Source organism: Typopeltis vanoorti, chromosome 6, assembly GCF_054136105.1.
Source record: "Typopeltis vanoorti isolate ZY-2024b chromosome 6, IOZ_Tvanoo_1.0, whole genome shotgun sequence".
Classification (NCBI taxonomy): domain Eukaryota; kingdom Metazoa; phylum Arthropoda; class Arachnida; order Uropygi; family Thelyphonidae; genus Typopeltis; species Typopeltis vanoorti.
In genome coordinates this window covers 110,342,709-110,369,679 of record NC_143554.1, presented here as the reverse complement: position 1 = coordinate 110,369,679, position 26,971 = coordinate 110,342,709, and the positions used below count along the sequence as shown (strand labels likewise).

The following is a 26,971-nucleotide window of genomic DNA, read 5'->3' as shown; positions in this document are numbered from 1 at the left end:
GGGTGATGAGTCCTGGAGTACCAAGAATCATCACACCTTCACACTATACCAATATAACTCACATGCATATTTTTTGTTTGTTAATTGCATGTGTTCTCCAGCCAGTCTGCTTGTTTTATGAAAGATAGAGCTTGTTATTTTGAGACGGGCTAAATCACTTTCATTTGAAAAATCCTTGCAAAGATTCTTCATGTAATAGATGAGATTCCAACTCAGAACTTTCCAAAAGGCATCTTTATTACTGACTGAGCAATGGAGGCTCATACAAAAATATATCACTTTTAGTACTTAATGTTCACAGATGGTTACCTTCCCATGTGTTAATTCAGCTTAATGCTGATTAAAATTGGTGATCGCATGAGAACTAGTATGTTAAATACAAGGTAATGATTTTCTGTTGAATACTAATTTGAAAAAGTAGAGAGAGAGAGAGAGAAATTCTTTGATGTAGTATCAGATAGAATGCTGATATGAATTTATGCTAAATTACAGTAATGTTCTGCTTGGTGTGTTTAGCATTCCTAGAAAGCAGCTTTAATTAAAGCACTGTTAAATAGGATCATTTTAATATGTAATCAAAACACTACATGAAAATGAGAAACTAGAAAAGAGTCAACAGTGGTGTAAAGTGGAAAAAAAACATCTCTTGCTTGTCTTCTGCAAGAGATTGCTGTTCAGCTCTGAGCATTCAAATATGTATGTACTGTGAAATATTGGGACCTAGATATTTTGAAATAGCTCTTATTGGTCCTGAGTTGATTTGAATGTTAATGTTCCACTTGTATTTTGGATTATTATTTTTTATTTTATTTCATTAATGCTTTTTCTAAACAACATTCAGATCGCTGTAATAAACTTGTGCTAAAATGAGTAATTTTACTGTACTTTTTTTTTTGTCATGATTGTTTTGTATTATAAAATTTTGTGCTACATAAAAAAATTATCTTTCAGATATTAAAGAGGTTAGCTGGGATGCTGCTAAGGATTCATCATTGTGTAATACATTTTGTAGTGCTGGCGCAGATTGCTGTGATTTTAATGCTGATTGCTTTTGTGGAACTAAAGGTGGTCGTTATGAATGTGCATGCAAACCAGGTTATTATGGAAGTGGTCATCAAAAGGAATGCAAATGTAAGTTTGACCACTAATATATTGAACATAGCTGTGCTGAAAACTTCTCAACTGTGCATTTTTTAACACAAATGTCACAACAATTAAAAGTTAAACTTTTTTTTTTTTTGAAAATGAAATTAAAGTTTCATTTAAAAAAATATTAATTATGAATTCTAAAACAGCAATTTTGCATTCGATTCTATCATTCTTCATCGGACTCGAGTAACAAATTCACTGAATCTCTTCAACATCTGATGGATTATACAATCGATATATTTTTCCAATGCATTTCATACATTTTATTTTCAACTGACATCGGAGGTCGCTGTATCTCTCAGATAAAATTTACTGTGAAATATCACACACCTTTACATAACACGTGTTAAACCAAAACTGATTGCATAAACAGTGTGGAATATCACTCGTAACATATGCATGCGCAGCTGCTCATGACCTCCAAGCTATACACTGGATATGTGTAAGAATATTTATATTAAACAATTTGTTTGTATCTGTCAGATCAGCCGCTACCTCTGCAGGGTTAACAATGCCATGCTGACCTCTAAAAATAATCAAATTATTATCCACCCAATCTTGAATTCTAGCTTTCACCAACTTTTCCAAAACTTTAACTATCACTCCTGAGATAGTAATGGGTCTGTAATTCTCAACTTCTGTTTTGGACTCACCTTTATGAAATGGGACCATCATATCTATCACACATTCCTTCCATACTTTGCCTGAGCTGAGACTTAAATTAAAAAGTCAAGGGTAAGGCCAATTCCCTTGCACATGCGTGCAAAACACAGGCTGAAATCCCATCTAATCTTTTGGAAGAATCGGGACTTCCAGTCAAAAGTCACAATGACCCATCATTCTTTTAATTATGCTGTGGAGGTGCTTTTCATCTTTATTATTATTATATTATGTCATTTGCCTTTCAACCTCCATTTAACCTTACTATCTTGATCCCTCTTTCTAGTCATTCAACCTCAAGGGTATCAATATTAATCCTGTGAATCCTGGTATAATGCCTTGATCAGATCACACCTGGATTACTCTGATCAGATCTAGTCACTGAGGTTTGGAGAGAAAATTAACTGTAGAGAGGATGCATATACCTGATACATTCAGTGGAAGTGTAGATGGTGAATGAAAAAAAAGTGGTATGAAAAGCTGTATTGTCTAAGGTGGAAAAGATCATCAGGACATCCATTAGAGTGATGCTCTGATGATCTTTTCCACTTTAGACAATTATTTTCCACCTCAGAACCTTAGACTGTAAAAATTGGTTACGACGATAGACTGATGGCGTGTAATCTGCAAAGTCTAGTGGAAAGGAGATGAAGTGATGTGACTGAGGCATTTAAGCTGTTGAAATGTATTTACTAGATTAAATGTTTCAGTCATATAGTATATAACAAATTTTTTATATAGTAGATTGAGGGGAAGGAACAAGGACGAGACCATCCCTGGAAGTTATGAAAAGATGTGGTGATTAATGGTGTAAGAAGGAAGTTTTTTGAACAGAGAGTGGTAGGAGCATGGAATGGATTACATTCATTGAGAGTGTAGATGGTGAACGAGTTTAAAAAGTCATATGAAAGGCTGTATTGTCTAAGGTGGAAAAGATCATCAGGGCATCCATTGGAGTGATTTGCCAATAGTTTTTCTAAGGCCAGAAGATGCCATAAGAGGCCTTAATTTTTGAAATGCATGATGTTAATGACAGTGATGAAATTGTGAAATAAAGTTCTCTAGAAAATCCCAAATTACCACTTCCCAGCATGCATGGAATGTAGATCACATGCTTCTAATCAGATTGCTGTTTTTTATTTTAGGAATAATTATTATCAATTATATCAGTCAGTCTTTATTATTATTCAGAACTTCATGGAGTCACAAGACTCATCATAGGAGGCCCATTTTAGACAATACAAAATCTATCATACCACTCCTTAAACATGTTCACTGTCTACATTCTCATCATCCTTTCAAGCAATGCATTTCATACTCCAACAATCCTCCATGCAAAAAAGCCGATTCCCATCCTCTTACTCACCACTTCTTTAAGCAGTTTCCAGAGATAGCTGCATGTCTGTGTTCCTTCCTCTTTCTTTACTGTCTGAAAATCTCTCTCTCTCTCTGGTGTCATCTTATAAATACCTTTTGTTTAACGTCTCCATTATATATTGCTCATTTGTCTTCTATCTACCAAACTCTACAGTTTGCATGCCCTCAGTCTGTTCTCATAACAACAGCGTACAGTCCTAATATCATTTTTGTTAATCTGCTTATGTACTCCCTCAAAATTTATTACCTCATTTCCAAATTCTCCCAGTTATCTGAGCGCTAATCAATATGCTGTCTTATCGGGACTTATTCTAATTAAGACCTGATGTCCAAGATACAATATGTCCAAAAGGTACTTATAAATCTCATGCTGGTCCTGGTCCCTGTACTCCATGTCCAGCTAATTCCACAACTGTCAAAGAGAGTAGCATCAATAATGACTGCTTTTGTATGCAGGGTCATCAAAATTCAAAAAATGGAACATCATGTGAATGTAAGTTTATAAACTGTATTGTACTGTCTATTATACATTTTCCTTATTTTTTTTAGAAATTATTATTTTCATATGTATATTTTTATTATAAATTGCAACTGTGTGACATTTTTAATATTTTGAGTGTTCATTACTTTTACTACAGTATGCCCAAAAGGTACTTATAAATCTCATGCTGGTTCTGGTCCCTGTACTCCATGTCCAGCTAATTCCACAACTATCAAAGAGGGCAGCATCAATAATGACTGCTTCTGTATCCAGGGTCATAAAGGAAATCCAAAAAATGGAACATCATGCGAACGTAAGTTTATAAACTGTTTTATTTTATAGAAATTTTTTTCACTTGCATAGTAAATTTTACTTAAAATAAATTATATTTTTGTTTAATCCTTTACCCAAGTCTAAGCCAACAAAGTTTGCATGGGCAGTATGTTTGTAACATACTGCTTGTTACTTCTAGGCTACTTGTATATAGAAGCTATTGATTTCACATATATTGCCTTAGTGTCCCATAATGGGTCCCAAAATTTTGAATGGGTTTGATAAGTACATTTCACAAAGATAACTATGGGTACAAAGGGATGTTGAAATGCATGTGCATGAATGCATAAAATATCAGGAATAAGGATGAGGAGTTTTGGGCATTGGTCAGCTTGACTTGGCCAAAAATTATAGGCATCAGCAAGACCTATTTGATGGAAAGTAATATAGTTACAGGGATAGAATATAAAGGTGATTGTATTTTCAGGAAGGATAGAGGGAATTGGACAGGAGGTGGGGCATTACTGCTGACTGAAGAAGTACAGCTAACAAAATTAGAAGTTAAACAGGATTTTAGGTGTGGGGGAGATGGTTAATTTGGGGGCCAATAGAACAAAATATATTGTTGGGTGCTTCTATAGACCAGGGCATCCACAGGAAGATGTAGATGGCATGATTTTATATTAGCACAGTGAGTGCAGGCTGAACAATTATTATGGGAGTCTTTCACTATAGGGACATCGATTGGGGGAGAGGAAAAGGAGCATGACAAGATGGAAGTGGGATTTATACAGTTGCTAAGGGATAATTACATGAAACAACATGTTATAGAGGGGACAGGGAGTTTGAGGGTGTTGGATATGATAATAGCATCAGGAGATGTATCCATACAAGGTAGATACTCTGCCACCAATTGGGGAGAGAGAGTGACCATGTGGTCTTGTGCTGGGAAGTTGCCAAACGTTCTCTGTCGTTAAGGGGTTTATATTCAACTATAAGACTAGTGATTATGAGAGACTCAGGAGTCATCTTGGAACAGTGCCATGCTTGAGAAGCTACAAGGAAAGAATGTCATTAGCACATGTCAAGTTGTCAGAGATTGCTTGAGAGTATCAGACTGTGTGTACCTAATGCCAGTAAATAAACCAAGTTGGAATTAAGTAGATGAGTAGGAATTTAAAGCAAGAGCCACAAAAAAAAGAAAACATTGTGGAGGAAATATAAATAAAAAATCGATTAGCACATTCATGAGCAGTACAAAGTGCAAGCAAGAAGGGTGACTAGCATGGTAAGAAAGGCCTAATCAGGCTACGAGAGAGAATTAGCCAAACAGACCAAAGTAAACCCATAAGTTTTTTTTCATTATGTAACAAGTAACAGGAAAAATAACTATGATAGAATGATTTTAAACAATTCTTATGGTAGGAAGGTGACTGAACCAAAAGAAATAGTTGGGTTGCTGAGTGATCATTTTTGCAAAGGCGTATCATCCTGGTGGTGATTTTACAGTTACTGATGTTACAGAGATGCATATCAACATTGAGGTAGAGGTGTTCATCATATTAAAAAATATTAATGTGAACACAGCAGTGGGACTGGATGGGATATCAGCCTGTGTGATAAATTATTAAATCTAAGTCTCAGCTCTGTCAGGATTCCACTCCCGTGGAATCCTGCCAGAGCTGAGATTATTATTAAATTGTTTGCTGATGATGCAAAACTGGGGAAAGCAGTAGTTGATAAAGGTGATGTAGATATCCTGCAAGATGATTTAAATAAGTTGGCATTGTGGGCAGAGGATAATGATTGTCAGTTTAACGTTGCAAAATGTAAGGTTATGCACTCCGGGTTGAAAAGGTACGATCAATATGATTTGGTGTATGATATTGATGGTACTGGATTGCTGGAGTAGGAGGCAGGAGAGGTTAGGTAATCAATAATGAATTCTTTAAATTCAGGAACTGCAACAAAGTGTTCTGAGAATGGTTCATCCAATTAGATGCATAATTTGTGAAAGGTCTAGGCTCATGTTCTGTGTGTGTGTGTGGGGGGGGTGAGTAGACTTCTTTAATTTGTACATTATGTTCAACTTAGTTTGCACACTTTGCCTTTTTTCGGCATAAATTTCTCTGCAGTAATAAATTGCATCTTGCACATTCATTCTACTTTGCTAAATCTCTCCAGGTTAGGACTCAAATTGTCTTATTAACAGTGTCAAATGCTTAGCCAGTTTATTCACTAGATTTTTTAGGGCTCTCTTTTTCTCTCTCTCTCTCTCTCTCTTCTTCTTCTGCAACATTTTGTGCTTCTAGCACTGTAAGATCTTCATTTGAGAGCTCTTCTTCCTCAAATTTCACCAAATGCTTTACATCTCCGGTTTCAATTCTTTAGCTAACAGCACTATCTTGTTAGGAGTTCCTTGTAAGGCTTTGTTGAATCCTTTGAATATATGAACATACATTTTCAGCCACTTCTTCCAAACATCATACATTCTAAGTTTCAGTAAGGAACTACCGTGAGTAGACATATTACTAACTATTATAATAATGGAATTAACTTGCGTCAATTATTCTTTATTCGTAGAATTTTCACCTGAGTATCACAGGCATCATCAGTACAGGTACAAGGCTAATTAAACAATAACTGTTATATTCACAAAGCGCCACCTAAGTAGCTAAAGTTAAATTTCCTAAATTTATTTAATTATTATTATTATTTATTTATTTATTTATTTTTTTTTTATTTTATTTTAATTATTACGAAAGCTGACAAAGGGAAGGCTGTAGTCATTCAAGACAGAAGAGAATATGAGAGAAAAATATCACTGTTACTCTGCGACTATTCGACTTATAGGCCCCTCACTTCTGATCCTACCAGTAGTCAAATAAAAAAGCTTAATGCCCTTATAGAAAAAATATCGATATGGGATGAAGATAAAAAGAAAACACTAAAGACTCCCTTCGGGTGCCCACCAAGATTATATGGTCTCCCAAAAGTACATAAGCCAGGAATTCCATTAAGACCATTGTAGACTGTATAAGTTAAAAAAAAAAAAAATTCTGTCAAATTTACTCACTTCTTCAACTAGAAGAACTGCTACATATATAAAAAATTCTGTGGACTTCAGAAATAAAATTTCCGATCTGCATCTAGACGATTCAGAGATTATGATTAGTCTAGATGTTGTTCGCTATTTACGAATGTTCTGTTGGTGGACAGCATAGAATTACTACACCAAGAATTTCCTCCAGACATTGTCAAATTATTTGAATTTGTAATAAATTCCGGTTATTTTTCCTTCAAAAACCAGTTATACCAACAAATCGAAGGGACAGCAATGGATAATCCAATATCTCCTGCTATTGCCAGCTACTTCATGGAGCATTTTGAACAGCATATCTTTGACAACATTACACCTAGACCTAACATTTGGTTCAGATATGTGGACGACATTTTTGTCATATGGAAGGGCACCTCAGAAGAACTACAACTGTTTCTCTCAAAAATTAATGCACTTCATCCAAGGATCCAGTTCACCCTAGAAGTAGAAGTAAATAAGCAATTAGCATTTTTAGACCTCTTGATTCTTCGCCAACCAGATGGTTATCTACAATTCACAGTCTATAGGAAAGAGACTCATTCAGGCCAGTACATCCACGCTGAATCACATCACCATCCCAGGCAAAAGGTAGGTACTATAAAAACACTAGTTCATAGAGCCCACTCCTTTTGTTCTTCAGAAGAACTTTTACAAAAAGAATTACAGCATATTAATTTCTCCTTCATATCCAATGGCTATAAGAAGTCCTTCATAAAAAGAGCTTTAAGTAGTCTTGCTCCAGCATCCTCTTCAAGTACAGAAGAACCTACACATATGCCTATCCCCTATGTACAAGGGGTTAGTGAATGCATAGCTAAGGTGCTAAAATCACTAAATATCTGTGTGACGTTTTGACCCGTCAAAAAAATCTCCACTTTCCTAATGTCTCCAAAGGACAAGCTCCCACATCTCAGCTATCCAGGTGTATACCAGATTCTCTGCTTGTGTGAATTATCATATTTTGGACAAACAGGAAGATCTGCTCAGGTCCGGTTAGAAGAACGCCAGTCATACATCCAGTACCTTGAACCCGAACAGTCTGGAATTGCAGAACATGCCATCAACACCAGATATAGAGTTAAGTGGAACAAGACAAAAGTCATTCACAAAAGTCGGTTCCTAATGGAACGGCTATACAAAGAAACATGTGAAACATTACTTCACTTCCCTAACCTAAACAGATCCGATGGTCTACGTCTTATCCCCCCCTTGTGGGAGATAGTACTTTATAAAGCAGCAAATCTTGCCTAACATATAATTGTATATACACATATATATAATTTAAAAAAAATTATTATAATTGAATAATTAAATAATTATTATTTAATAATTCTTCTTATTGTGCTATCTTTTATCGAAGGTCAGCGACCATCTTGGCGAACAAACTGCGGTCTTGTGCTAATCTGAGCAGTTGTGCACTGCTCTTTCCTGTCCACGTCTTGATGTTGTCAAACCATGATATGCTTTTTCTTCCTCTAGTTCCTTTGCCATCAATTCTTCCTACCAAAATAGTTTGTAGAAGTTGGTATTTGCTGTTTCTCATGATGTGGCCAAGATATGATGTTTTTCGTTTCTTGATTATTTGTACAAGATGTTTAGCTTTGCCAATGGATTTTAAGACATCTTCATTGGTAATTTTTTCTGTCCATGATATCTTTAGCATTCTTCTGTATAGCCACATCTCAGAGGCTTCAATTTTCTTGATGGTTGTCACCTTCAATGTCCATGTTTCAACTCCATAGACAGGATAGACCACACGTAACATTTCAGCATTCGACATCTGACTTCCATGTTTAGGTCTTTATTACAGAATAGTGTTCTCATTTTCATGAAGGACTGCCGTGCAACTTCAATCCTTGTCTTTATATCTATTTCTGGATCCCCACCGTTCATTAAGCCAACAACCAAGATATTTATATCTTGACACTTGATCAATATTTTTCCCATTGAGTGTCAGTTTCATTGATGAGGCTGGATGTTTGCTGATGATCATGTATTTTGTCTTGTTGATGTTTATATTTATTCCCATTCTTTGGCTTTCTATGTATACTCTGTCAATGAGTTTTTGGGATCCATAATGTTATCTGCAATTAGCACGGTGTCATCTGCATATCGTAGGTTGTTAACAATCTTTCCATTTATTTTGATTCTCTCTGGACATTCTTCCAATGCTTTTTTAAAGATTACCTCTGCGTATATGTTGAACAGGAGTGGTGAGAGCACACATCCTTGTCTCACTCCTCTTTTGATGTTAATATCACTGGTGGTAATGTTGTCTAATTGAACGGTAGCTAACTGATTCCAATACAGATTTGTTATTAGTCTTATGTCTTGTTCATCTAGCCTTATTTGTTGAAGGACTTCTATTAAGTTAGTGTGTCTGACTTTGTCGAATGCTTTTTCAAAATCTATGAAACACATAAAGACAGATTTCTGTTTTTCTATGCATTTTTGTATCAATATTTGGGTACAGAAAAGGGCCTCTCTAGTACCAAAACCATTCCGAAAGCCGAATTGTGTTTCACTTAGAGTTTCTTCACTTTTTCTATAAATGCGATTCTGAATTACTTTCAAAAATATTTTTAATGTTTGGCTCATTAGACTAATAAGTCGGAAGTCACCACAGGAATTCGCTTTGGGTTTCTTTGGGATAGTGATAAATGTAGATTTGAGCCAATCTGATGGAAATTCATCACTTTCATATATTTCATTAAATAGTTTTTCAAGAAGTTTGATGTTATCTGGTTCTATTAATTTTAAAAATTCTGTTTGCACACCATCTGGTCCACTGGCTTTTCCTGTTTTACTTGTTCGTATAGCATTCTCTATTTCGCATTTCATGATTGCTGGGCCTTGAATGTTATCTTTTATATTTATAGGCTTCTGTCTAGTATCATTGAAAAGTTCTGTTACATATTTTATCCTAATCTGTGCTTTATTCTCTTCTTCTAGAACTATTTTTCCATTTTCGTCTCTTAGAGACACTATTTGCTTTTTCCTCAGTTTTCCGGAAATTTCGTTGATTTTCTTATACAGATTGAAATTATCATGTTTCTTCTGAAGCAGTTCAATTTCAGTACATAAATTTTTCATCCAATTTTCCTTGGCTTCTTTTATTTTTTTCTTGATGATGTTATGTGTTTCTGCATACCTGGCTAGGTCTTTGTTTTTGTACATTCTTCTTGTATCAATAAGAGAAAGAATCTCATCTGTCATCCATTCCTGTTGTTTTATATTATTCACATAACCTACTTCTTCAATACTTGTTGTTCCAATGGCATTCTTTAAGCTATTCCAAAGAGATTCCACACTTTTATTTTCTTCTATGTTAATCTGTTGTAATCGCAGGTTAAGCTGTGTCTTGGCACTTTTATTTATGTTCGTGTCTTTCAGTTTTTCTACATCAATTTTCTTTTTCTTCTTTTGTGATTTTTTAGCTGATTTTAATCTAAGACGTACTTCTGCAACTATGGGATTGTGGTCTGATGAGATATCTGCTCCAGGATAAGTCTTTGTACTCTTTATACTACTGTGGAATCTTTTATTTATCAGTATATAATCAATTTGATTTCGGACAATGTTATGTTGGTTATCTTGAGGCGATTTGCTATTGTTAGATCTTCTTCCTGACAGAACTGGACTAGGCGATCTCCTCTGTCATTTCTGGTGCCTAAGCCATGTTCGCCAACAATTTCTCCATCACCCCCCTCTTCCTACTTTTGCATTGAAGTCACCCATCACTGTGCTTATATCATGTTTCTTTGTTAGGTTTTTAATCTCTTTTAGGTGTTCATAAAACTCTTCAACATCTTCTTCACTTTTGTCAGCTGTGGGTGCATAAGCTTGGATGATATTTATGTTAACGGGGTTTCCCTTAAGTTGTAACAGCATTATCCTTTCAGAAAATGGAATCCAATTTATTACTGATTTATTGATTTCTTCATCTACTATTACAGCTACACCATGTCGATGTTTGTTCTCATCATTCCCAGAGTAATACATTGTTGTATTATCTTGTTGACACTTTCCAGATCCTGGCCATCTTGTCTCGCAAATTCCCAAAATCCGGATGCCCAGCCTCTTCATTTCTCTTGTGGCATTTCTTAATTTGCCAGCTTCATACAGAGTTCTGACATCCCAAGTTGCAATTTTAAAAGTGGACATTATTTAATAATTAAATAACTAAATAATTAAATTTAAATAATTTAAATAATATAAAAAATAAATAAATAATAATAATAATTAAATAAATTTAGGAAATTTAACCTTAGCTACTTAGGTGACACTTTGTGAATATAACAGTTATTGTTTAATTAGCCTTGTACCTGTACTGATGATGCCTGTGATACTCAGTTGAAAATTCTACGAATAAAGAATAATTGACGTCAGTTAATTCCGTTATTATAATAGTTAGTAATCATACATTCTGTTACTTAAATTAAGGGGATATTAATTCCCACATAGTTTTAAAACCGAATAAGAAACTCAAAGATTGGAATCAGAGAGTTTCTTGCCGAATATAGTATAGTAATCTATAAAATATCGGCGCACACTAGCGTTAGCCAATGCAAGTGATCCTAGTACGTGGTACAATCTCGGGCAACTCGTTGCAAAGGTGAGTAAAGTTCAGATCGCTATTCTTAGGTATTTTCCATAATGTAAAAACACATTTCCTAGGAAATGTATGCTGTTATTACATTATGGAGGGAGGTCACTACCCAGACCGGTTTCAGCCTTTTTTGAGGCTTCATCAGTGAGTAGCTAGACCCAATGCCAAAGTGTATAGCGAAAAGTGTATTGGGTCTAGCTACTCACTGATGAAGCCTCAAAAAAGGCTGAAACCGGTCTGGGTAGTGACCTCCCTCCATAATGTAATAACAGCATACATTTCCTAGGAAATGTGTATTTTACATTATGGAAAATACCTAAGAATAGCGATCTGAACTTTACTCACCTTTGCAACGAGTTGCCCGAGATTGTACCACGTACTAGGATCACTTGCATTGGCTAACGCTAGTGTGCGCCGATACTTTATAGTTTACTATACTATATTCGGCAAGAAACTCTCTGATTCCAATCTTTGAGTTTCTTATTCGGTTTTAAAACTATGTGGGAATTAATATCCCCTTAATTTAAGTAATGTTTTCATTGCCGAAATGAAGCTTATTAGCTCTTTATACTTAAGTAACTTAATGGTTGCACCTGTTTGGAAAACTCGTTCGCAAAGTACATAAGTTCTTTTCGCTATACACTTTGGCATTGGAATGGAGGCAGAGGTCCGGAGGGCAGAGAGGATTGGATCCCAAGAGTGTGTCCTTCACGCAGCAGTTTAGCAGAGTTCAATCGGAGTTTACTACTGTACCGTAGGTTCGTGCTCGATAAACAGAGCAGGTAAGACTTTTAGTTCTACTTTTAGTTCTAGCTTATTTTCATAAGCCTAGCCATGGATAAGTCCTTCGACGATCTCAATTTTCAGGAACTTTTGACGCTATTCAGGGATTTAGGCAACTTGCTACACAAAAAATGGCCAGATAAAATCGGAGCACACCAGATCCTTGAAGCGGAGACAGAGGATACCCATCCCTCTAAACTTCCTCACCCTTCACATGACAACGCCTGCGAGCCAGCAATAACTACTGAAGACATCTCTCCTTCAAACTCCAGTAGCTTTCAGGAAGTTAAACGGAAGAAGAGAAAGAAAAAATCCCCTGCAACACATCCTGAAATAATACCTCAGACGTCGGAAACTACAGCTCCAATGGATACATCAGCGCTAGCTGATGAAAGAACAGGGACATTGACACAGCCCAAAGAGAGGATTCCGCCAGTAATCTTGAGAGCTAAAGAAAACTGGTCGTCACTTGCTGAGACAATGAAGAACAATAACATCAAGTTCTCATCAGCTAAAAACACCGACGATGGAGTCCGCATACAGCCCGAAGGAGAAACGGACTACCGCCAGCTCACCAGACTTATGGATGAACAGAAAGTCCCATATCACACCTACCAACTAAAAAGCGAAAAAAACCTTAAAGTAGTCATCAGAGGTCTGGCAGAAACCATAACTACTGATGAAATAGCTACGGACCTCAGATCACAAGGTCTTGAACCAATTAAGATCTCGCGCATGTACCGCGCAGACAAGCGCCCCATGCCTCTGGTCTTAGTGGAGATCAGTAAAGACCACAGAGCAATTTACGACCTTACTATAGTCTGCAACTTAGTCATCAAGACCGAACCACTCAGAAGAAAGGCATCCGCCGGTCAATGCCACCACTGCCAAAAATTTGGGCATGCAGGCATGCACAAAAGTTATGTAAAGCAGATTACAAGTGTGTAAAGTGTGGTGACAACCATCCCTCGCACACTTGTACAAAATCATCGTCTACACCTGCTAAATGTGCGAATTGTGGCGGCCCCCATCCAGCAAATTTTAAAGGCTGCTCAATTCACCCATCTAACCAACGGAAGACTAGAGCGGCGTTGGCTCCGCCCACTGAGATTCAAGACACGAAACCTTCGCCGGAAGTCACAGTGCGGAGTGTTCCCGCCGATAAAACATACGCTTCTGCGGTCTCTCCGCGGATTTTACCCGTAGCCTCGACAGATTACAATGAAAATTCTGCACAGATTCTTGCTGCCTCACTAGGGGAGATGCTAATAGCCTTTAGCAAGATGAATCCCAGCCAAGCCGACACTAAGAAATTCCTCAGGAATGCTCAAGTCATCTTCTCCATGATCACCCAATGACATGCTCCTGTATTTCGATGCTGATATCCCAGATATTTCCACATTGCTTCGTAACACTACCGCTACTTTTTCACCTAAGCAGCTTCTCATTCCGAGCAACTCATTCAGGAGTTTTCTAAGCGCCCGAAAGCTGCACTACCTTTCGGCTCAGGCACTTCCGCAATGCCCTAATCAGGGTGAGCCGAGTGCTCGCTAACCTTTAAAATAAGTCTTTTTCATACCGATGACGGGATCAGAATCCACGGGATTGACATCCATCAAGCCACAGAAGTTAACAGTTAACTTTGGCATTGGGTCTAGCTACTCACTGATGAAGCCTCAAAAAAGGCTGAAACCGGTCTGGGTAGTGACCTCCCTCCATAATGTAATAACAGCATACATTTCCTAGGAAATGTGTTTTTACATTATGGAAAATACCTAAGAATAGCGATCTGAACTTTACTTACCTTTGCAACGAGTTGCCCGAGATTGTACCACGTACTAGGATCACTTGCATTGGCTAACGCTAGTGTGCGCCGATACTTTATAGTTTACTATACTATATTCGGCAAGAAACTCTCTGATTCCAATCTTTGAGTTTCTTATTCGGTTTTAAAACTATGTGGGAATTAATATCCCCTTAATTTAAGTAATGTTTTCATTGCCGAAATGAAGCTTATTAGCTCTTTATACTTAAATATACATTCTGTTGTTACTTCGCTTTGTGCCATCTACATTCTTTGTACAATACAAGACATTATATTCCTTCTGGAAGTCTATGAGATTTTTCCCACAGTACCAACAGTAGTCTGAGTAGTAGTATTTCTTAAATAACTTGTCCTGATGGCAGCTTAACCATGGCATGAGATGTAGGAGTAGAGTAAAGTGGTATTTGGTGAATGCTAATGGAACTAAATTAAACTTGCCAAGAAATTATATTCTTGTTTAATCCTTTGTCCAAGTGTAAGCAAACAAAGTTTGCATGTGAAGTCACTTCACAACTGGGCCTTGTGTACACAGACTAATGACTTCACATCAATTGCCTTAGTATCCCATAATGCAAAACACATGTCCTTTTGGACTTGTATAATGTTATATATTATGGGAAGGGTCACTACCTAGACTGATTTTGACCTTTGTTGTCTCATCAGTGGAAACCATATCCTGAAGAAACACCAAGATTGAATTAATGCAGACATAATATGTTTCCTATATGCAAATAGTAAAGAGGTATATCACTTATATCACTTTATTGAATAAGAATATAAGGTATCACCTTTTTCCAGAGAATTTTAATGATAAGGTGATTATAAAGTAAACTGTAGGGATGACTGCAGTCATCCATACAGTTGACCATAAGACCCCAATAAGCTAAGAGGATGAAACAGTGTAAAAAACTTGTTATAATAAGAATAAACAGAATTTTAACTCCACTTCACCCATGAATATTGCATAAGTTGGGATGTTCACTACCACCTAACCAAGAGTTTTGTATTTCCTAGAATGCTTCTTTTTAAATCAAAAAAGAATTTCCATAATATATAATGTTTGGAAGCATTTGTATGTTATATTGCCGGTTTTAAATGCCATGTTTTTTTTTTTTTTTTTTGTAACTTTCCATAGGCGATATTTTCACTCAATTATACATATTATTATTTGTAACCTCCAGGGAGTCCAAAGGCTCATCGAGGGAGGGCATCCATTCTACAACTCTGCTTCCACCACTCACAATTCACCAACTGACCGCAACTACACTAACGCCATCTACCGCCGACCACTACTGGTATTTCCACAGACAATCACAAACATCCATGCCCACAGCAGGATTCGAACCCGCAGCCTCTTGACTGGAGAGCGGACATGCTAACCACTCGACAACCAGGCTGGCTATCAAAATATCAAAATTCTTTTTTTCTTGTTAATCACAGTCATGTCAATATTGCAAAAAAGAACTTGTTCTGCGATAACTGCGATTTGACACCTCATCCACCGATCAGTGGACGAGGTGTCAAATCATCCACCAATTGGTGAGAGTGACCATGAGGTGATTACCTGGGTGGTTGCCAGCAGTTCGAGGACCCCTGTGAGAAAAGGATATATGTGGAACTACAAGGGGGGGGGGTGATTATGAAGAGCTCAGGAGACAGCTTGCGGGTGTAGCGTGGAATGAGGAGTTAGCTGGAAAAGAGATCAATGCAGCTTGGGGGTTTTTCAAAAACTATCTAGTAGATGCAATGTCTAAATGTATTCGAAGGGTGAGAAGGTTAAATAAGGTAAGTGTGAGATGGATGAATAAAGTGATTAAGCATGCGATACAGAGAAAAAGGGCATTGTGGAGGCAGCATAAGAGAAGTGGAAATAACCAATTTCATGAGGTCTACAAAGACCAGGCAAGGAGGTTGACTTGGTTGGTGAGAGTAGCTAAAGAGAGGTATGAACAGCAGTTAGCTAATGAAGCCAAAAAGAATCCTAAGGAGTTCTTTCAATATGTAGCCAGAAAAAGAAAGAATGATTATGGAAGGATGACATTGATTGGAGAAAATGGTATAAAGACAGCTGTTGCAGAATGTGTGGTGGAGATACTTAATGAGCAGTTCATAAAGATCTTTCAATCTTGTGAATGTGACTTCATGGAGAGATTGAGAGCAGTTGATGATGGGGAGGAGAGACTGACTGTAAGTGAGCAAGAGGTGTTTGGGGCGTTGAGTAAACTAGATGTAAATAAGGCTGTGGGACTTGATAATATATCACCTCATATTCTGAAGGAATGTGCCAGGGAGTTGACACCTGCCTTTTTTTTTAATACGAGTCTTGCACTTGGTCAAGTTCCTAAGGAGTGGAAGGAGGGCAAGATTGTGCCACTTCATAAAGGAGGTGATTGAACTCAAGCATCAAACTATAGGCCTATCTGTGTGTCAGGTGTTGTGTTTAAGTTGTTGGAGAAGCTTGTGAGAACTAGGATCCAGAGTTGGGTTGACAACAGTGGTATTATCTTTGATAGACAGCATGGATTTGCTAAAGGGAGGTCATGTTTTAGTAATCTAATTACTTATTACAATAAAGTGACTGCTTCCTTGGACAGAGGAGAAGGATACACAGTAATATACTTGGATTTCGCAAAGGCTTTTAATAGAGTACCTCATGATAAGTTGACAGTCAAACTAGAGCAGATGGGGTTGGATATTAGATTAGTGCATTGGATTGGAGACTGGCTATCTGATAGGTATCAACAAGTTGTGTATAGGGGTGTGATATCCAGGAAAAGGAAAGTCACTAGTGGAGTGCCTCAGGGGTCTGTTTTAGGGCCATTACTGTTTAACTTGTATATTAATGATATTGGTGAAGATTTGGATGGAGATATTCAGTTGTTTGCAGATGATGCAAAGTTGGGACGAACCATAAAGAGTAGTGAAGATGTTGTGGCCTTACAAGAAGACTCCATTTAATGGCATTACTGGAAAATGACCATGTGCAATTTTTCTAAGCAAAATCCCTCCTGTTAGGGATGTCCTTGGAACTTCGTTAAGTTATCAATGAAGCCCTTCTTAACAATCTCGGCTTTCGGAACACTGTGATCATTTATTTCAAATAGTGGGATACGAAATAGGTTGTACTTGAGAAAATGTGTATATGAGATTAGTCTGTAATATTTTAAGGATTTTTGAGGCTGTATTGCTTAATAGCAGAATTTTAATACTGGAGTCTTAAGCCTCTATTCATGCATTTTTTTTTAACTAGAAGAAATTCCTTTTTAACTTTTTTGTATTTGTTTTTCAAAACCAAATTGTACAAGTTTACTATATAATTTTTTTTTTCAGCTTCTGTAATATCTGATATTTGTTATATAACTGAATAGAAAATTTCACCGAAAACATTGAAAGACAATTTACTGTCTTTTAATAAGGCAATTAATCAAAAAACAGTTAATCAAACAGCAGTTAATCGAAAAACAATTCATGGAATGGCAATTAGTTGAAAACACAATTTCAATCAAACTTCAAAAGGCAATTCATCAAAACTACAAATCATCGAATGAACAGTTGGCTGAAAAATGAATTATAAGACATGTGCAGTGAAGCCTATTTATCAAAAATAACTGCGGCTTTTATTAGATTAACATGTTATACTGTTGAAGCTTTAAATGTTATTTCCCTTATACATTGGTACATTATCTCAGAAAAAATTTAAAACTTGTGTGTTTAATTATTCTGATCATCATTGTCATGATCATTAGACTTCCACGAGATCAAAAGAACTTAGCACGAGAGATTCCATTGTCACTAACTCACTCACACACACACACACACAGCTCATCATACCTTGCCTTAAATTGTGAATCTTATTATGTGATATTGTTTAACAAATGCATTCTACATTACACTGATGCATACGAGAAAAATGGTGAATAGTTTTAATGGAACATGTGAACTAGTCATATTTATAGAAACTTTCACATCTTACAAATGTAAAAAAAATTATTATTATTAAGAGAGACCCTAAGTTCAGTAGTTAGGGCATTGTTATCTGAACTGATGATTGGCCTGTTATATAGGATTTTTTATATAGAATTCATTATTATATATTATTATATAGAATTTTGCCCTGTTATATAGGATTTTTATAATCCCATATTGTTGGGAGAGGGCCTGGTGTGTGACTGCTGGTGAATGTATCATTTGTACGTATAGCTTTTCCGTAAACAGAAGAGAAAGCCAGGGATCCATCAGGGCTGGCATGTAATCAGAGTGTCTAGGAAAGGGAGACTGTTGTTGTTGTTTTTCTTTTCCAAGATAAACTGGATCCTCAGCTGTTGATTGTTTAAGTATGTTGTGAAATTGTGGAGTGTATCCAGGCGATGCTGCCAAATGGCAAACACATCATCCACATAGAGTCGCCAAATAGTGGGTTTATGTGGGGCAAATTTAAGGCTTCTTTTCTTCAAAGGTCTCCATATAGAAGTTGGCCAGGGGTGGAGAGAGTAGAGAACCCATGGCTGTTCCCCCTCTCTGTTTGTAGAAATTTCCTTGCCAAACGAAATAGCCTGAGTTCATGGTGAATTGAAATAGGGCGGAGATATCAGGAGAAAATTTGGCTTGGATGAGGTCTAAGGTATCTTTGAATGGGACATTGGTGAATATGGAGGAGACATCAGAACTGACCATTATGTCGGTGAGTTGGAGTGAGAGGTTTTCTATTTCTATATTTTCTATATTTCTATATCTATATCGGATCCAGTTTACCTTGGAAAAGGAAAACAACAACAGTCTCCCTTTCCTAGACACTCTGCTTACATGTCAGCCTGATGGATCTCTGGCTTTCTCTGTTTACAGAAAACCTACACATACAGGTAGATACATTCACCAACAGTCACACATAATATGGGATTATAAAAACCTTATATAACAGGTAGATCAGATAACATTCACCACTACAGTCAACACCTTCTTAGCCCCCCACAATCCCAAAAAAATATTAAAATCAGTTAACCACACTCCCCATAGCAGAGATTACTCTAAATCTATCACCATTCTATATAACAGGGAAAAATTAATCAGTTCATAAGATAACATATGACCTCACAACTATTTACAAACTACATAAGAACTGGTACCATATCTGCTTCACCAAAGACCAACCACTTTCCCTAAACCTAGCCTGGAATATTCCAGGTTCTTTGCAGTTGCAAACTGTCCTACTGTGGCCAAACAGGCAGGACAGCCAATATTAGGATATCTGATACCTGGCAGTTAACCACAGTCTCCCCAATACAGCAGAGATTAGGACTTGCTAAATCTATCACCATTCTATATATCTGGAAGAAGGCCACTTTATTACACTGCAGCAAGTACAAGTAAGAAAGATTATTCCTTGAATCATCCTCAGCTCTGAAAAACTATTTGAACATCAACAAATTTATGTGCATAAGAAATTGGTATCTCTTAAGATCGTCAGCTTCGAACAGCAAAGGACCAACCACTTTCCCGCTAAACCTTTTAGGACTCTAGGAATATTCCAAGGTTCTTTGCATCTGGACTTTGCAAACTGTCCTACTGTGGCCAAGAATTATTAAAATCAGTTAACCACACTCCCCATAGCAGAGATTACTCTAAATCTATCACCATTCTATATATCTGAAAAACTAACAGAAATCATAAGAAAATATGACCTCACAACTATTTACAAACTACATAAGAAATTGGTATCTCTTATCTGCTTCACCAAAGACCAACCACTTTCCCTAAACCTACCTGGAATATTCCAGGTTCTTTGCAGTTGCAAACTGTCCTACTGTGGCCAAACAGGCAGGACAGCCAATATCAGGATATCTGATACCTGGCAGAACCGGATGTAGTCTGGTTCTGCCAATACAGCCACTCAGCCACTCAGGACTTGCTGACCATCCATTGGACACCCAACACAGAATGCACTGGAAGAAGGCCACTTTATTACACTGCAGCAAGTACAAGTACGAAAGATTATTCCTTGAATCATCCTCAGCTCTGAAAAACTTCCTGAACATCAACAAATTTATGTGCATGAGACTACCCCAAATTTGAGAAGCTTACATTCTAAGATCGTCAGCCGAACAGCAAAGACAACCCTTAGCCCGCTAGGGGGCACCTTTTAGGACTCTAGGACTGACTCAAGGAAATGGTTACACCATGATGCATCTGGACTTTGCAAAAGCATTTCACAGAATACCAAGAATTACAAGAATACTTGTAAAACAGTTACATAAGTTTGACCAAATGGGAATGGATATCAGGCTGGTGGCAGGGAAAGGAGAGTGACTAACAGACATTAGAGGGTGGTGTATGGTGGAGTGAAATCATGAAGAATGAAGGTGACTAGAGTAGTACCCAGTGCTCTTTTCTAGGGCCACCACTCTTTAATTTGTATATTAATGATATAGGGAAAGATTTAAGGGAGAGGGATATATTCATTTGTTTGCTGATGATTCAAAACTAGGAAGGGTAATAGTTGATAAAGGTAATGTTGATATCTTGCATGGTGATTAAAATAAATTGGCAATGGTTGTCAGTTTAATATTGCAAAAATGATGGTACTGGATGGGATCTTGGGGTGATGGTGGAGGAAATTGCTGAGATTAGGGATTTTGGGGTGATTGTGGACAGAGATTCGAAGTTTGAAGGACATATTGTAAAAGTTGGCAAAATAGCTCCAAGAATTACTTGGATGTTGAAGAACACATTGACAAGTAAATATAGGGAGGTTATTATCCTTCTTTATAAAGTCATGTTTCTGCTGCATCGTTATGCATAGATTTGTAAACTTGGGGATCATGAGGTGTAGAGGATTCAGAGGAGAGAGACCAAGCTGGTGAAAGGTCTATGGAATTCTCCCTCTGAGGATAGATTGAGAGGAGTATCCAGTGCTCTTTACTAGGGCCACTCCTCTTTAATTTGTATATTAATGATATAGGGAAAGATTTAAGACACCTGAGGGAAAAAAAGACACCTGTGATTTAGCACACTTGCATTGCAGAGTTTAGTTGACAGGCAGAGGAGAGGAGACATGATAGAAATTTATAAGTTAGTAAAGGGATTCTATATAATTGACACAAATTAAATTTTTCTGTGTATGATGAAGATTATACTGTGCTTTAGTTTATTGGTGAATACTATAATTATTCCTTCCTTTCCCTGATCATTATTTTTTTAATGTAATATCCTGTGGTTTAGAATATTTAGATGCATCTCCTTTTTTTTTTTTTGTCTTCTTTCCTTCAGTAACACCAGTTATTGACTTGATATTTCTCTAATTAACTTCTTTTCCATTGATATTTCTTATTTTGATGGTGCCTATCTTGAATTTTGCAGATGTTTAGTTTTTTGGTAGCTAGCTAATTTTTTTGATATTTTCCCTGGTCTCTGACATAAACAGCAAAAGCCCTGTTTAACTGGGTGAATTCTCAGATGGCATGGGATTTCATGTAGTTTTTAGTAGCCAGTACATAATACAGTTTGGTGTGCTAAATGCTAAAGGGCCTTATCCTCATTTGTTCGGTATCTGTGTGGATGTTTACTACTGGGACAGACCATAACAAGATGAAGATTGGACTTTGTCAGAAGCTCCATTTAATTCTCTGCATTCTTAAAACTTCCTGGAGATCTCTTTCTGATTATCTAGCTTTGACTCTTAAACAGTCTTTTGAATATGCTATATCTTTCAAATTCACAGTTTTATTTTCCATTGTTTGTATTACAAAAGCCCCCCCCCCCCATGAAAAATGGTTCCTCGACATGTCTTAAAGAATATGCCTACCTCAGAGCATACACACCTCAAAGATTGTTTCTTATACCTTAGCATTTTCCAGAAAAACAATATGATAGAAGTGATTGCTGGCATGAGTGATTGTACATGGCATTACCCTTTCTTTAATTCTTTCTGTAGAAGAAATTATGTTCTACTTGTGCATATATATGCCATATTCTGTGCTGTAGATATTCCCATTCATGTTTTTTTAATACATCACTGGTGATATGTGAGTATTTCTAACTTGCTCAAAAGTATAACTACAATTAGTCATTTCTCACTCTAGCAAAATCATTGTGACTACAACAGTAGTTTGTTACAATGGTGAGCATTATGATGAATTTGTTGTAATGGTATCTGTAGTAGTGAGAGTTGACTATAAGAATAATATCTGTATTTCTGTTTCTTAGAAATATGAATGTTAAATCAAAATTCTTTTCTTTTCTTTTTTTTTCTGGAGGGGGAGTTGTGAATATATGTTTTAGACTTCTTATATAGTGGTTTCTAAATATTGTTTTTTTCCTCTCTCTTTGTTTTTAGCTGTGCAGTGTGTTAAGTTAGCTGCTCCTGAAGGTGGTGTTATTTTACCTCCTATTTGTGGGAATGCATATAATTCTTCTTGCTCATTTAAATGCAAAGAAGGATATTGTCCATATTTTTGCAATAGAACCATATTATCTGAAAAAGAAAATGACAAAATTAAACCTTGGAACATTCAGCCATCTGAACCAAGGAGATGTCTAGAAACAAGGCAGTGGTCAGGAGTGGAATTCAAATGTGAGAGTAAGTGTTTTTAAACATATAATATTTTTTATCATTACTATGAAATGTAATTGAAAAAAGTATATTTGTATAAAGTTTTTATCATATTAAATAATAATATATTTGGATGCATATCATTTGTTATTTATTTATTTTTTAGTGGTTGTTACAATTTTAATATAATCGACCCTCACTATAGCAAAAACTATTATAATGAACTCAGTATGACAGATGACTACCAAGTAGTTCAGACTGAAGGCCCTTAAACATCACATAGGATGTATTTCACAGACCTATCACCATCTTGGTCGCTCATCTCTGAATCTTTTCTACCTCCTCCTGGTTCTCCAAGAAACCCAGGTGACAAATCTGTGTGCAGTAGTCTAGATGTGGCCAAATCATATCCTTATAAAGAGGGATAATAACTTCCTTATCTTTACCTGTTAGCATGTTTTTCAAAATCCAAGTAATGAAAGTGATCACTATTTCGTCTTGAGCAGGATAAAATTGAATTTCATATTGAAAAGAATAACATGTAAGAAAGTTTTACAGCGAATAAAAGTTGAGCAGCTCTCAGATGTGAACTGTAGGCTAAAATACACAAAGATTATTGAAGAAAAAATGAAAGAGTTTGAGAACAGGAATCAAACCTTGGAGATTCAGTGGCAAACTCTGAAGAAAACATTGATTGATTCTGCCAGAGAGGCGTGTGGTGAGGTTATCTGTAAGGATAAAAAAATCAGAACTCCCTGGTGGACACAGGAAGTTAAAGAGGCAGTGAAGGAAAAGAAGAAAGCATACCAAAAGTTCCTGTCAAATAAGACAGCTTGTGCTCTTAGAGAATATAGAGACAAATGCAAGAATGCTAAACACTGTGTAAAACTAGCTAAACAAAAGTCATGGGAGGACTTTGGCAAGAATATAGAAAATAAATATCAAGAAGGTGGCAAAATATTCTGGAGGTTGTTGAAGAAGCTTAAGAATGGAGGAAAGAGTGCTGTAAAAGGAATTAGAGATGATAAAGGTGATATGAAAACGGTAGAAAAAGATATCCTTGAAGTATGGAGTAATTACTTTGAAAAACTGCTAAATGAAACAAGCAGTGATGACAGCAGAGTGGTAAAAAACACTGACCAGGCATGCAGTCAGGAATACATATCCATACTAGAAGTAGAAAAAGCCATCAAAGGCTTGAAATGTGGAAAGGCAGCAGGAGTAGATGATATTCGACCAGAAATGCTGAAGTATGGTGGTATAAGAGTCTTACAGTGGCTGCACTGCATAGTTCAGAAAGCCTGGACAGAGGGACGAATTCCCGATGATTGGAGTAGGGAAATACCTCTGTAATTCTCACATGCAGTTTTATTTCCCTTTATATATATGGGTACTATGAGAGCTCTACTCCAGAAACGGTTGAGAAGAATTGTGGAAGAAAAGCTTGGTGAAGAACAAGCTGGATTCAGGCCAAATAGAGGCTGTCAGGATCAGATCTTCACTTTACGACAAATAGTCGAGAAAGCATGGGAATATAACAAAGATCTGTATTTAAGGTTTGTCGATTTGGAAAAGGCATATGACAAGGTGCCAAGAGAGAAGCTATTCAATATGCTGCAGTTATATGGTGTCAATGGGGCATTATATCAAGCAATACTTAGTCTTTATTTGAGTTGTAAGTCAGCAGTTAGAATTGAAGGAAGTACAGGAAGATGGTTTAATGTTAAATCTGGTGTGAGACAAGGATGTACATTATCCCCTCTATTATTCATTATCTATATGGATCACATTATGAAGGAAAGTGGTATTAAACATGATATCAAAATTGGAGATGTTAATGTCAGCTCTTTGCTTTATGCAGATGATGTTATACTTCTGAATAAATCTGCTACAAGTCTGCAAGATTCTCTGACTAAATTGAATAGCTGTTGTAATAGATATGGTATGAAGGTGAGCAATAAAAAGACAAAGACAATGAAAATAGGCAGAATCATTGAAAATGTCAACTGTGTTGTGAATGGAGAACCTGTGGAACAAGTGAAACATTTCAGCTATTTAGGCACGATTTTTACTGAAGATGGTAAATTAAATATAGAAATAGACAACAGAATCAGCAAAGCTGGTATGGTGGGAAGTCAACTGAAGAAATTTATATGGAATAAGAGAGAAATTAGCCAAAACACTAAATTAGCTGTATACAAGACAGTGTTCAAACCAGTTTTAACTTATGGATCTGAGAGCTGGGTCAGAAGTAAAACACTTGACCAAAGACTAGAGACCACAGATATGAGAGTCCTGAGAAAGATTATAGGCATGAACAGATGGCATCAATGGCAATATCATATTAAAAATGAGGATATTAGGAAAGAACTTGACATTGTCAGCATCCAGGAATGCGTTAGGAGCTAATCTTAGGTGGTATGGTCACTTAAATAGAATGGGCGAGGAAAGATTAGCAAAACAAGTGTTCTCTTCCAGGTTGGCAGCAAAACGACCCAGAGGAAAACCAAGATATAGGTGGATTGATACAGTACAAAATGCTTTAGGCGATAGATATATAAGATCTGATAATGTTGGAGTCTTGACAAGTAACAGACTGATTTGGAGGAAAATTGTAGATAGGAAATTAATAATGATGTAATTTTTTTCATGTAGTACTATCATATCCTGTACACCCCTTGAGGGTACATGGCAGGAATTTGATGATGATGATGATGATGATGAAGTAATGAATGGAATGAATTGCCAAAATTAGTTGGGAGTGCCCTGATAGCGAATGAGTTTAGGGAGAGGTATGATAGGTTTTGTGTGTATAAAGGTTAGTGTGGGTCTCATCTCCAACAATGATTCTTCAGGCTCCAAAAAGATACCATATAATAATAATAATATGCAGAAACAGATTTAAAGAGAGACTATTTCTGGAATCAGCCATAGCTAAAACATTCTCCAGATTTAAACAAGTTGGGTTGCTTGCTTCACATTGCCAAGGGAGATCATCACTTTGAGACCCTCAACAAGATTTCATTGCCACACATATAGAGAATGCCATAAAGACCTAGGAACCCATCTTTTACAATCAGTCTGTTTGCTTTCCTGCTAGTGTGCCTGTGCATACAGGCTCGATATATTTCTTTGTGTCCATGAAGATGCCTTGGTAACCAAAGTGAAATATTGACTTAGTAATCCAATTAGCTAAATAAATTTAGTTAGCTAATTATTAGCTGTGGTTGTGTGTTTTTTTCTATTAAACAGGAACATAAGTGCTTAGGTGTGCTTCAAGAACTATATCAGAAGCAATGTCTCACTGTATTCCAAGGTTTAGAAAGATAAATAAATTAGGTGTGAAATGGATGAAGGAAGAGATTAAATGTGTAATCTGAAATAAAAAGGCATTATGGAAGGACCATAAGATTCATGATAATAATCAGTTACACAAGGAGTACAAAGAACAAGCAAGGAAGGTGACTCATTTGGCAAGGCTAGCAAAATTGCAGTATGAACAGCAGTTAGTCAGTGAAGTCAAAAACAAACCTCTAGGAAGTTCTTTTGATATGTAGACAACAGAAAAAGAATGATTATGGAAGGATGATATTTATTCTATGAAAATAATAAAAGATAATGACTGCAGAGGATATTAGGTCAGATATTAAATGAGCAGTTCATAAAGTTATTTTGTCTTCATGAATATGTTATTATGCAGGGTTTATTGTAGAGGAAAGGGAGGAGAGACTGAACTGTGAGTGAGCAGGATTAATAGAGTAAATTTGATGTTAATAAGTTGTGGGACTTGATATATCACCATGTGTTTTGAAGGAATATACCAGGGAGTTGACATCTTTGTTTAATATTATTATTATAAACAGATTTCCATGAAGTCAAGAGACTCATCATGGGAGGTCCTACTCTCACATGTACAGTTTATTGTAACTCAACTTAAATGAATGCATTCATTTGACATAAATGCACTCACTACACTCTCAAGCAATGCATTCCAATCACCCACCACTCTCCATGCAAAAAATCTACTCCTCATTCCTTGCTCACACACCACTTATACAGCTTCCATGGATTTCCTCTCATTCTCCTTATCTCCAGATATTTTGTGAAAATCTCATTCATCTGTCCATTAGGCTCTGTAATTCGCATTCTCTCAATCTGTTCTCATATTC

The 26,971-nt window shown here is 36.5% G+C and overlaps 1 protein-coding gene across 2 annotated transcripts in view; it reads left to right on the top strand.

Annotated features, from left to right (window-relative positions):
• The window catches only part of LOC150105803 (sushi, von Willebrand factor type A, EGF and pentraxin domain-containing protein 1-like), a 358,579-nt gene that overhangs the window by 20,865 nt on the left and 310,743 nt on the right, over positions 1 to 26,971 (top strand). For both annotated transcript variants that reach the window (XM_090394354.1, XM_090394355.1), the window contains exons 3-5: positions 952 to 1,131; positions 3,825 to 3,980; positions 22,587 to 22,829. In XM_090394354.1, coding sequence (XP_090250480.1) covers positions 952 to 1,131; positions 3,825 to 3,980; positions 22,587 to 22,829 — 579 coding nt within the window. The remainder of the gene's footprint in view (positions 1 to 951; positions 1,132 to 3,824; positions 3,981 to 22,586; positions 22,830 to 26,971) is intronic.